The sequence below is a fragment of the Abramis brama genome, assembly GCF_963993115.1.
Source record: "Abramis brama genome assembly, chromosome: 18".
Lineage (NCBI taxonomy): Eukaryota > Metazoa > Chordata > Actinopteri > Cypriniformes > Leuciscidae > Abramis > Abramis brama.
In genome coordinates this window covers 11,296,417-11,309,981 of record NC_139980.1, presented here as the reverse complement: position 1 = coordinate 11,309,981, position 13,565 = coordinate 11,296,417, and the positions used below count along the sequence as shown (strand labels likewise).

The 13,565-nt window shown below is 38.1% G+C and overlaps 1 protein-coding gene across 1 annotated transcript in view; it reads right to left on the bottom strand.

Moving 5' to 3' along the window:
• Positions 1-123: 123 nt before the first annotated feature.
• The window catches only part of syne2a (spectrin repeat containing, nuclear envelope 2a), a 98,196-nt gene continuing 84,754 nt past the window's right edge, over positions 124-13,565 (bottom strand). Inside the window, exons 86-100 of the mRNA XM_084091487.1 lie at positions 12,787-12,949; positions 11,594-11,781; positions 10,933-11,083; positions 10,452-10,634; positions 10,211-10,348; positions 9,879-10,073; positions 9,285-9,510; positions 6,886-6,983; positions 6,542-6,668; positions 5,689-5,891; positions 2,498-2,692; positions 2,284-2,412; positions 1,968-2,159; positions 868-917; positions 124-672 (exon numbers count right to left, since the gene is read on the bottom strand). Coding sequence (XP_083947613.1) covers positions 465-672; positions 868-917; positions 1,968-2,159; positions 2,284-2,412; positions 2,498-2,692; positions 5,689-5,891; positions 6,542-6,668; positions 6,886-6,983; positions 9,285-9,510; positions 9,879-10,073; positions 10,211-10,348; positions 10,452-10,634; positions 10,933-11,083; positions 11,594-11,781; positions 12,787-12,949 — 2,446 coding nt within the window. The 3' untranslated portion in view covers positions 124-464. The remainder of the gene's footprint in view (positions 673-867; positions 918-1,967; positions 2,160-2,283; positions 2,413-2,497; positions 2,693-5,688; positions 5,892-6,541; positions 6,669-6,885; positions 6,984-9,284; positions 9,511-9,878; positions 10,074-10,210; positions 10,349-10,451; positions 10,635-10,932; positions 11,084-11,593; positions 11,782-12,786; positions 12,950-13,565) is intronic.

Here is a 13,565-nt window from a genome sequence, read left to right as displayed (position 1 = left end):
TGTTTTGGGCTTTGCAAATACAGTTGATTCAGATCATATCAAAATTGAAAAACGAGACCCCATAATCCCAAAATAGCAGCCACCCATCATGTCATCACAAACTGTGGATGAAAAAGATCATCCTTTCCAGTTGCAAACTCTTATAATCTTTAATCAGTGCATGATGTGCTTAAATCTAGAAATATTTCACACACACACAAAAAAAAGATCAGTGATTTACATTCAAGCTCATACAATGATTGATTTCTTTACAGCTTTTTTTTTTTAGATCACATCCAGCTCAACATTAACAACAACAAAAAATATCTCAGTAGTATGGCTCTCAAAGGGGAATAAATAGTATAAAATCAATTATATAAATACAACCATTAAAAATATTGCTTGGACATAAGTGGTTCTCCACCGCACGTCTGAGTCATGAGAACGGCTCCATTAATTGATGGTGAGAACAGTTGACGAGGGACTCATGTGGGAGGAGGACCGTTGGTGTAGCGTAACATGGGGTGGAAAGAACGGGCAAAATTGTTGGAAAGGGTGCAGCTGTAGTCGTCTTCAGAAAGAGGGACCAAACAGGCCAGAACCAGCAGCAGGAGGAACAGGAGATGCAGAGGGAACGCCGCTCGCAGGACCCGATAGAAGAATGAACGCTGAGGGGATGGCTCACGCTTTGACCTGAAACACAATTTCTTTTTACTTTTACTGCTGCTATTTTTACCAAATCAAAATGTAATGTGTATATAATACTGGGTATGTGCATTTTTGTGCATATTTTTTTTATATTCAACACTCTTTTAATATATTCTAACTATTGATTAAAAATGTAAAAAGGCTAAAAAATGAAAATGGTTTGTGTGTATGCAACGGTACCGAGAGCATTCTGTGGATTTCCTGTCTCCTGCAGCATCAGCTGTGTTCTCCTGCAAGCACATGACAGAGAAGAGTTCACAAATGAAAACTACTCAACCAGATCCAAGCACTCTAATTCATGTGCTTTTAATTGAAATATTATTTATAGTACGACTGAACAGTAACTGCCTTATCTTGGTTCATTGCATGTATTTGTTGACATGATGGGGGAAAAATTTGCTCTTGCATCAAAAACATTTTAATGTATACAACCATTCAAAAGTTTGGGTTTGATAAGATTTTTTTCATGTTTTTAAAGGAAGTCTCTTGTGCTCACCAAGGCTGCATTTATTTGATCAAAATACAGTAAATAAGTAATATTGTGAAATACTACAATTTAACACATTGAATTTTCAGTAGCCAGTGTCACATGATCGTTCAGAAATCATTCTAATATGCTGATTTGGTGCTCAAGAAAAATTTCTTATTATTATCAGAGTTGAAAACCGTTGTGATGCTTAATATTTTTAATAAACTTTTTTATTATATTTATAATTTTATGTTTTAGCTTTTTTTCAGGATTCTTTGATGAATAGAAAGTTCAGAAACATTTATTTGAAACACTTTTTATTTTTTTTACTTTTGATCAATTTAATGTGTCCTTGCTGGAAAAAGTATGAATTTCTTTATACAAAAACCACACTTATGAATGGTAAAAAAAAAAAAAAAAGTAGTAGTATATGAATTAAGGAGAAGAGAAACGTGCTACTGAGGGCTTAAAATGCTCAAGGTTTTAATAAATCCTCAAGGTTTGATTAAAATTTTAAACATAAACTGACTATCAATTGACCCTTGATTAAGCTCAATCCCCTCATTCAGTGAAGATATGCAGAAAGTCCCATAGGTATCAGTGCATTTTTCAGAAAAATGTGCTCTCAAAGACGGCATTATTTAAATGGATATTATTCATTCATGGGTTGCAATGAAGTGTGACACTGTACAACATTCTTTTTACCAATTATGAAAAAAGAAAGTAAAAATGCAGTGTCCCCTCAGTTAGCTTCCTTTTTTTACTCTTTGTTGTGCAAATTACTCGAGAATGTTTAGCAAAACGCCCTTACCAATCTCTCCTGAATCATCTTGAGATCCTGCTCGACCTGACGTGACAGCAGTCGTAGCTTGCTTCCAATGACGTGGAGTTTTTCCATGGCTTCAGCACTGTCCTCCCCAGCAGCCTCTGGGAGCAGCTCGGAGACGATCTCCTGCAGGGAGCTCACTTGCTCCTGCCTGCCCTGCAGCTCCTCTGCCAGATCCTGCCACCAGGGGGTGCAAAACAAAAGCTCAGCACACCAGTAACAACACTAAGTAGACATGGTATCCATGCCTGAACAGTCTTAGATGGAGAAGCTGATGTTTCAGCCGGTATCTCTGGCTCACCTTCAGTGTGTTCCTGTGTTCCCGAAGCATGGAGGGCTGCACAGAAGGGTCGTCCATGTTCACTGTGTAGCGCCTGCTCTCTGCATGGGCCAGCCACAGCAGAAGAGAGTGGACCATCCCGTGAAACTCCTACATGAGGGCAGATGGTCAGTGATGAGGGTTAAAGTTTCATGTGGCATCAAACTCGATAGACATTCATTGAGGGTTCTATCACCTGACAGCGCCCTAGGGTGTTGCGTAGACTGTCCTCCCATCCCTCAAGGCCCGCACAAGCCTCTGTCCAGCGGCGATTCATGTTTCGCAGGCCGTCCTGAAGCTCATGTCCAGTGGACCCCAGCTGCAGCTCTCGCCCACCCAGGTTCAGAGACAGCATCATTGTCTTATAACAGGCGAATGTCTTCTGCATTTCCTGCGTAATGAGAAACAAACCAGCGTGTGAAGACAATAATATTTATTTTTTTAACTTTCTAGTCACTGTATTTATTCATAGTCTTCACGTGACATCACACCATTATAGCATTGCCCACCATGAGGGCAAAACAAGGCTTTCCTCCGCTGCCCACCAGTTATTTTGTACCTGGTTTGTACGAAGTTCAAATGTACTAAGACATTAAAAGTCAGAATACAGCTAATTGTTGATGAATACTATACAGGCAAGCAGATTTGCCCAGATTATAAAGGCAAAGTGCTAAATTGCACTTTTTCCCATAGAAAATTATAAAGAAAATGCTTAATGTGGCTTAATGTATTAAGACAGTGAAATTGGAGGACCAAATTCATTAGAACTAAACCAGAAAGTTTCACCTTAGGCATTTTTTCCATAGACAACCATTATAAAGAAAACTTTTTGGAGCTGCAAATTTTGTGCATTGCATTCATATACTGGGTTCATCAGCTTGCCTGTATATAGTATGCATCATCAATACGTATATATAATATACTGAAGTTAATATTTCTTAGTACATTAAGCCCACGTGTAAAAAAAAAAAAAAAAAAAATCATGTTAAAGGATTAGTTCACTTTTAAAGGTCCCATGACATGCTACTTTTTGTAGGCTTTAATATAGGCCTTAGTGGTCCTTAGTACTGTATCTGAAATCTCTTTCCAAAAATTCAGCCTCGGTGCAGAATTATAGCCACTACAAGCCAGTCCCAGAATGAGCTTCCTTCAGACGGGCCGTTTCGGTGTCTGTAGCTTTAAATACTAATGAGGAGGAGAAAGGCGGCGCAAGGTGGAGGGTGGGTGTGGCCTATGACCATCTTGCGCAACGGTACCATGCATGTTTGTTTATGTTGGATATAGCCTATTGCAATGGCACGAAGACACGCAGTCGTTCAAGCATTTAAGTAAGCAATGGATGAAGAAGTTGCAACTCAGCGGCTCCAGCAGGATGTTTCCGAATGGTTAGTTTAAAATATTATGTCTGGATACGGTACTTTATTCGGATGGTTTACAGTTATTATCATGTAGCTAACGCGAACCTACTGTTGCATTTTCATGAGAGATCTGTAACGTCTGTATTTATCTTATTACAATTACATCAAGCTCTGCGATCTTGAAATGCGGATATCGCGCGCGCCATATAACCAACAGGAAAACGGTTATCCAAATAACAAAGAAATGTACAACACTCGCGTCACAGTATGTGTAACTTGATGCCGTCTACCTTCACATTAGCGCAAGTAACTGCATAGCTAATGTTACAGCCACATTCTACGTGAAAGAAGCTAGGTAACCATAAACAGTAAAGCAACACACTTATCATTTGTTGACTTATTTGTCCGAGGTGTGTAGCTGTGTGTACCCTTCGGTGTTCATTTGTACATCCAATTATTGAGCAATTATTATGCTTCGCTCGCTCAAAAGCCATGATATCTCTCGTGGACAAACTAAAATCGCGCGCGCGCGTTCTACTTCCTAGCTCATTTTCTCATGGGCGAGAAATATTCTCTGGGCGGGCAAAGCAGTGAAAGGGGAGGTAACATTTCTCCTTATAACGTCATAAGGAGGAGATTCAAGATCAGCCCGGTTGAGCTTCCATTTTCTCAAAGGCAGAGAAAAATAGCAAAAGCTCGATTTACACCAATTAAAATTTCTAGAAACTTTGGGACCATATACAGGCTAGGGGAACTCATATTAATGTTAAAAAACCTCAGAAAGTGGAAATTTCATGTCATGGGACCTTTAAAAAAAACTTTTGCTGATAATTTACTCACCCCCATGTCATCCAAGATGTCCATGTCTTTCTTTCTTCAGTCGAAAAGAAATTAAGGTTTTTGATGAAAACATTTCTCCATATAATGGAAATGGGCCCCAAACGGTTCAAGGTCCAAATGACAGTTTCAGTGCAGCTTCAAAGGGCTTTAAACGATACCAGACGATGAATAAGGGTCTTATCTAGCGAAACGATCGGTCATTTCAAAAATAAATAAAAAAAGTTTGTTTTATAAGCACAAATGCTCCCTTGCTCTGTTCTGTGATGCGCGTTCGTGACGTCATGTAATACGCAATTACGTTGAAAAGGTCACACTTGACGTAGGCGGAAGTACTGAGTCTTTTAGGCTTTTTAATATTAAAACACCCAGGATATGCACACGAAATGGGCATTTTAAACGATAAACTGACACAAAGACATTTGAATATGTGTATATGGTCCTCCTTCCGCACATTTGTAAACACTGACTCGGTACTTCCGCCTACGTCAAGCGTGACCTTTTCAACGTAATTGCGTATTACGTGACGTCACGAACACCACAGAACAGAGCAAGGCGAGCATTTGTGCTTATAAAACTTAAACTTTTTAATTTATTTTTTAAATGACCGATCGTTTCGCTAGATAAGACCCTTATTCATCGTCTGGTATCGTTTAAAGCCCTTTGAAGCTGCACTGAAACTGTCATTTGGACCTTGAACCGTTTGGGGCCCATTGAAGTCCATTATATGGAGAAAAATCCTGGAATGTTTTCATCAAAAACCTTAATTTCTTTTCGACTGAAGAAAGAAAGACATGGACATCTTGGATGACATGGGGGTGAGTAAATTATCAGCAAAAGTTTTTTTTAAAGTGAACTAATCCTTTAAGGGTTTTAGAATGTCCAGCTGTTTTTAGTGACTGAAATACTATGACAGGTGCTGTATTTGGAGAGATTGCAGTTTGTTCACTATCTTTGTTTTTCTTCTTTTGAGAGGAGATCTAAATATTCATGATTTGAAACATGGAAAATTGACAGGCCTGTGCTACAGTTCTATGGATGCTTTGCCCTCCAGGTCTCTGCGGCAGTAACGTGACTGACAACAATGAATAATCTTTTTAAGAACAATCTCATTAAGAACATCAATGAAGGTGTATCTGTAATGATTCACATGTGATTAGATGCAGTGTAGTACTGTAACTGTGACACTCACTTTAAGCTGTTTGACCCTCTCTTCTAAAACCTTGACACTGGCAGATTCCTCGGGTTTCTGTAGTCTATCCAGCTCAGGGGTGACACGATCCAGCCAGGAAGTGATGTCGTGAAGGTCAGAGGTCAGCTGTTGGGGGTCTCTGGTGCAGCACTGTTCCTTACTCACTGCTTGAGCCTGCAGCAGCTCCCAGCGCTCGATCACTCCTGCGGAGAAAAGCGGACACATTCACAGGACACTATTCTATTCCATACATTTGTTTCATTCATCTAACCATCTATCTACTCAACCATCTAATTATATCCATCCATCTATTCCTCCATTTGTCTAACCAACTCGCTATCCATCAATTCATCCATAAATTTGTTGATCCATCTATCTATCTTCATTTTATTTACCCACCCATTTCATTATCCATCCCTTCACGTCTATCAACTACCTACTCTTTAATTTAGCAATTTATCCACCCAATCACCTATTTACCAATCCATCAATCTACCCATCCACCGTTCCTTCATTTATCTACCCATCCACTGATCCATCCATCAATCTTGTTTAACCACCTATCCACTCATCCAACTATTTATCCATCCATTTGTCTACCCAACTATCCATCCATCCATCCATCCATCCATGAGGTGGCATGAGGCTGCAAATACAGTATGTGCTATTTTTGATAAGTAAGTCTTTATGCATATACTCATTGAAAAAAACAAAAAAACAAGCAGTCTCCTGTACATGTGATCTGCATCAGTGCTTGTACCCAACTATTTGTGAAGAATTTTGTTACATGACTCACTAGACAAAAAAAGGACTAGTACTAGACAGACATCCTCATGTCCCTCTGTGTCTGTACCTGACTGTTTGTCGGCAGTGCTGAGGCCAGTGAGGCCTTGTTCCTCCTGCTGTTCTTCATCATCCAGGATCATAGAAACCCTCTTCATACTCTTAATGCTGCCGCTGCACTCAGACATCAGCTGGACCTGCAGAGTGCACAGACACATCACACATGTGCCTACGTTTATACTAGCATGGAACATTGACAGGCCAAAACTATGAGATTGACAAAACTATGAATAATCTACTGTACAATCACCCTTCATGCTGATACTACCTGAGAATCCACATTTATGCATGGGTAAAAGGACAACATGCAAATTATGAAAGCACTGGGTTAAAAAGAAAAGGGTATATACTTACGTAGCCTTGTTTAAAATGAGTGCTAGTGTCTGTAGCTGAGTCGTCGTCCAGCTGGAAGGATTGCCTTTCAGGTATGTTTTGAAAGAGCCAATTCTGTCCTGTGAGTGTGAGAGAGGGAGAGAGAGATTTAACTCAATGCTCTGCACAGACATTTCATTCAGGCTGTAAAATAAAAATGGACACATGTAGCATAAAACTATTTTGTTTTTACAGGGGTCATATCAAATTGAAAGTTTTAGCACAAGTGGGAAAAAATATTGAAATTGATCTGCATTAAAAAGTTGTAAGAATCAATGGAAATCTACAAGCTTGGCCATCTGGAGAGAATTTTGCTGGAAGAATGTTATTAGGTTTTTTATTACGGCAACACAGAAAAAAATACAAAGGTTCAATATGGAGAAAATGAACTGATTATATAAAACCAATTCGCCCAGACTTTTCTTAAAACATAAATGGTGTGGTATTTAAGAATTACAAGTAGCTCACCTCGTTCCTGTACATAGTTGGTGTCAAAATGAGGAAAATATAATACATCTTGAGTATTTAATTTCCACAACCATTGGCAGACATGATGGGTTGTAATGCTGTCTTTGTATTGAAATTTGTATGGTTTTTGTTTTATTGTAAAGAAGCATTTCTGCCTTGATAAATGTATGTATTTTTCCTCTGAAATGAGAAGAATTTGATCTGCACTGAAATTGAAATAATTAGGTAGGCCTACACAACCATTTGAAAATTTGGGGGTGGTAAGATTTTTTAAAATGTATTTAAAACAAGTCTCTTATGCTCACCAAGGCTACATTTATTTGATAAAAAAAAAAAAAAAAAAAAAACTGCTCAAGAAACATTTCCTTTCAATGTTGCTTAATATTTTTTTCCAGGATAGAAAGTTCAAAAGAACAGCATTTATTCTTTTGTAACATTATAAATGTCTTTACCTTGGATCAATTTTACTTTTGTAAAATTTAACAGCAATTTAACAATTGTCTTTTACCTTTTGATCAATTTAATGTGTACATTCTGAAAAAAATAAAAAGTATTAACTTCTTTAAAAAAAATCTTACTGATTCAAAATGTTTGAATGGTTGTGTTCCTGATAATTTCAGTCTGATCTTAACAGTTTGTGAGGAATATTTAAAGGTAACATTTAACATTACTTGTACTGTACGCTTTGTGAAGAGGCTGTTGTTGCAGGATGGTGAAGTTGGAACTATATTAAATCCAGAAGCAAATCCACAGCATGACTCTTAGCAGACAAAGCTCTTTTAAAGTTAGCCATTTTTTAAAGGCAGAGGGGCAAAAACAGGCCATTACATTCAAAGGGCCAGAGACAGAGTGGAAAATGATTTGTATGATTTTGTATGATTTGTATGGGCCAGAGACAGAGTGGAAAATATGTTTATGTTTTACACAAAACATATTTTATTGGCATACAAAAATCATGTACAAGTAAATATCAGGATAAAAGTTCAACCCATTTAAAAGCAAAAGCATCAAACAAACATTTTTCACATACTGATATACTGGTGGTACATCATGTACGCATCTCCAGTAATGAGAAAAGCTTCAAGTGCGCAGTTTAGATTAAATGAGTGTTGTTATCTTTTGCATGAGCATGAAAGCTGTGGAGGGGGATGAGCAGGTGCACTGAGCTCTGATGAGCCTTGCGGACGCAAAAACTCCCTGAGATCTGGACATGCCCAGCTCTCAGCCCTCCTCTTAACCAACAGAACCTAATCACAAGCCCAAGTCTTTCATGATAAGAGCACATAGCAGAGCAGGGTGAGGGGAGGACACTTGCATCTTTTGATTTAAGAGAAGGAAAAAAACCTTCTGCACTGAAAGGAAAAAATACCAGGCCTTTGATGATCCAGCAAACCTAGTCAATACATAAGAGTATCGACAGTGGTGTGGGAACGGAACAGGATGGAGAGAGAGAGAATAATGTGGAAAGGGAATGAGAGGCTGGGAGGTGTGGGACTGGACACATGTGAATGCAACAAAAAAAAGGTAATAAGATCTGGTGCGCAACTGAAGCCAAGCACATGTAAAAGGGGACATGGAGGCCTACCTAAAGGCTCTCCAAAAGATGACTTTGTCACCTCAGGTGAAAATTCAGGGATTTCTGTGACCTCTAAATAAGAGAGAAAGGGAATGGCTAAAGCAGCAGTATGTCTCGGCCTCAGATGACATGCCAATGGACATACAGTACAACTGGCAAAAGTTGCATCTGACTGGCTGTTTTTTTGTTGTTGTTGTAATTTCCTGGTGCACAGATTTTTATTAGTCTGCCAGGAAACAATGCTGTCAACAGGTACCAAGTCGATATAATAAGCCATTCTAAGGAAGAACAAGACACTGGATTTGCCTGTAATCAAAACACTTCCATATGTATTTACCTGACAGGGCAGAGAAGAATGCAGCATCCTCTTCCTCATCATGTGAAGAAGAGCCGCCAACATCCCCGGTGTGGTCCCACTCTAGAGGGATGGAATCCACGCTGACGGGGGTTTCACGGCCTGAGCACTCCTGAGGCAGTGATAACAAGCACATGGAGGGCTGGCTGGAGGCAGGGTTGCTCTTCTTCTCACTGGACCGCTCAACATCAAAGATGTCTGGCTGCTCCTGCGGTGATTTCAGAGAGAAAACACCATCATTCAAGTCTCACCAAGGCTGCATTTATTTGATCAAAAACAGATTGAAAAACAGTTTATGCTTAATATTTTTGTGGAAACCAGAATTTATTTGAAATAGTAATCTTGTGTACTGTAACATCATTAATGTCTTTACTTTTGATCAATTTAATGCATTCTTGCTGAAGAAAAAAGCATTAATTTCTTATCTTATTGACCCCAAACATTTAAATGATAATATAGCACAAACACACTTTTCAAGGAAACTATTTCACAAAAAGACTCAAAAATGTCAAAATATGTTAGGGGCCACTATATATGATATAAGAGAATGAAAAGAAAAGTGAATGTGAATAATACCAGGCGGAGGCTGGTGAGGCGCTGGTGGAATCGGGCAACTCTGCCAAACACCTCTTGACAGTACGTGTGCAGTGCTTCTAACTCATCTTCTATCACAACAGCATCTAGAGGACAGCTCCTCTGAATCAGACCCTCCCCAAACACAATCAGAGCATCGATCTTATTGGTGTTCAGAGTGATCTCCTTCTTAAAACTCTGGAGGGGAGAGTAATATAGTTCAATTAAATTCACCTAAAATTTACATTTGGTTGTCATTTATTCATTTGTTATCACTTGTTGTCATCTACGGACTGATTAAATGTCTGAATTTAAATGAAACGCTGTTGATTAACCTTGAGCTGTTTCATTTTGTCCTGAAGATGGATCTCTGAGAAGTGCTCCATGTTGGTCAGCTGGAGGTCAATCTCAGTCAGCCAGACAAGAAGGCTCTCGCAGGTTCCCTCAAACTCCTCTCTCTGGCTTGTAAAATGCTAAATGAGAAAGAAAGAGAGAGGGGGAAAATGAAGTTGGGAGAGGTTTATATAAGCATTCAGGGAAATATAGATAACATAAAACGTGTGTCAGTGTCCTCACCCTGAGTCTGCGCAGTATTGCAGCCACTCTCCTCTGGAGTGCGTCCCAGCGCTGGTTCCCCTGATGCACCATGGTCCTGAGACTGCTGGCAGCATCGGTGCGGTTCTCCCGCGCCAGTCGCCTGTACTGGTTATTAATGATCTCCAGCTGGGGGAGGCTCTCATGTACCTGCCTTTGGGAACCCTAAAACGAGAAACCAAACGCTTCTAACTATGACCATGAAAACAAACAGGTGTGTTTTAAACATTAGAAACCTTTCACAATATGATTTTGAATGACTAAACATTCAGTAAATGAGAAACTGCAGACATCTAATACATGATTGCTTGAGGAATCTGATATTCTCCTAATAACTGATCATGTTCCTAAAACAGCAGGATTAAACATTTGACATTCACTAAATGATGCATATACTGTATACTAATGGTCTTGTAGCACAACTATTCAAAGGCTCTTAGTTGAACATTTTGTTGAATCAAACCTCATATTTCTGGAGTTCCTCTTTGGCGTCAATGTACAGGACGTCTGATGAATTGGGTTCAGCAGCAGAGCGCTCAGCTACGTTCAACCAGTCCTCGAACGAAGAATAATCCTCCTGAAATTTACACCACAGTCTCCAAGTCTCCTCAATCCTGCAAAAGTGATTAAAAACAAGTAGTCTTTTATTTAAATTTAAAATAACTTAATATTTTATTTATAATTTTGTAATTATTATTATTTTATATTACATATATATATATATATATATATATATATATATATATATATATATATATATATATATATATATATATATATATATATATATATATATATATATATATATATGTATGTATATATATATATATGTATGTATATATACCTAATATTTTATTATTTTTATACATATAACTGAAAGTATTTAAAATGTACATTAAAGTACAAACTGTGTGTGTGTGTGTGTAGGGTATTAAAAAGAACAACTTTTATCAAGCCAATAGAACATTTACAGCTATCCAAGACTCAGTAGGTGAATCAGAAAGCAGTGTCTTAATCTGGATCGAGAGTGAACTGAGATTTCCTTCCCATAAAGGGATGCGAGTTTATTGATGAGATGCGGATGATTGAGTTTAGAGTCATCTGGGTATATGACCATACTGTACCTCAGCTTCCTTTCCAGAGACATGGAGCAGATATTTCTCCAGCGCTGGTCCAAGCGCTGTGTGGTGTGCTGGATGGAGTCATTCTCTCGATCGCTGCTGCAGGCGTCCTCATCGTGCAGAAGCACGTCACACAGGGTGAGCACAGACGTCACCCTCTCAGTGTGCAGCTCAATGTCACGCTGCAGGTCCTAAACACGCACACATAAGCACATATGTTTCATTTCTTTCACCTGTTTATGCATTTAATATAAAAATCTGTTTAATAATTAACAATCTGCCAGTCCCACAAGAAAAACTCACATTCAATAAATATTATCTGAAAACAAGCCTTGTTGGTATTTATGACTAAGTGTTGTGCTGTGTTGTATGGAAGCTTGTTTCCGCCACTGAATAATAAATAAATAATAATAATTGTAATAATAATAATAAATAAATAAATAAATAATAATAAAAACTTTTTATCTCACAATTGCGAGTTTACATCTCGCAATTCTGACTTTATTTCTCAGAATTGCGAGATGTAAACTCGCAATTGTGAGATAAAAAGTCCGAATTGTGAGATATAAACTCACAATTGTGAGATATAAAGTCCAATTCTAAGGAAAAAAAAGACAGACTTATTTTTTTTATTTTTTTTTACCACAGAATAGTTTATATCTCACAATTCTGACTTTATAACACGCAATTGCGACTTTATATCGTGCAATTCTGACTTTATATCTCCCAATTGCAACTTTATTTCTCAGAATTGTGACTTTATATCTCGCAATTGCGACTTTATTTCTCAGAATTGCGACTTTATATCTCGCAATCGCGACTTTATTTCTCAGAATTGCGACTTTATTTCTCACAATTCTGACTTCATATCTCGCAATTCTGAGAAAAAAAGTCAAAATTCTGACTTAATATCTCGCAATTGTGAGAAAAAAAGTCAGAATTGTGAGATAAAAAGTCGCAATTATTATTATTTATTTATTATTCAGTGGCGGAAACAAGCTTCCATAGTGTTGACATCTGCACCACGAAAAAAAAAAAAATACACACACATATATATATATATATATATATATATATATATATATATATATATATATATATATATAAAAAAATATTGAAATATGCATAAGGATATTTAGATACTATTTCTAATGACTGAACCAGGATCTTGTATTATAAATGATATATTTGCTGACCTGTTGCTCTGCCAGTCTCTTCTGGATCTCATCACTATGGCAGATACTGTAGTGAATGGGTTTGGCCAGCTCAGCCTCAATGCGAGTGAGCCAAGAGCGAAGGTTATTCATGTTCTTATCCAACTGCTGTACTGTCACCAGGGTTTCTGTCAGCTTTTTCACCCTGAGAGAGATAGAGGTAGCAGCATATTCATTTAGAATCCAGAGCATTTTTAAAAAGATCATTTTGGAAAAAGCTGTAATACCATAAATGAACTTGAACGTTTTGATGAAAACCTGATTGTGTCCAAAAATTCCTACACAATCTCTCCAATAGATTAAAAAAAAAAAGAAAAAAAAAGTATTTTCTGAAACAAACATTGTGTGCCATATTCCTTTAAGAAGAAAAAGTACTAACCCTATTATAAATCAGTCAAATGGTATCTGAGACTGTGTAGTTTTTGCAGGAACCTAGTAATAAAATCATGTCAAAGTTCAGCACGCTCCACTTGGCGCAAAACTGGACTAGAAAAAGGTCTGATAACCCTAGGTCAGATCACTGTGAAACACAGACAAAGGCTGTTTGGCCCATAGGGATTAGATAGAACCATTTAAGTGTGACAGTGCGAAGCTTCTGGTTACGCTGTTTGAGTGACCGCGTGACCTCTCAAACTGTCTGAACAGCCATACCTGCAGATGGCCGGCGGTGATTATAGCGTGCCTGAGTACATACTGTCCATTTAGCCCCATTGTGCCCCTGTTCATAAGAGCTAATATGAGGTGACAGACCATTGCCCCCC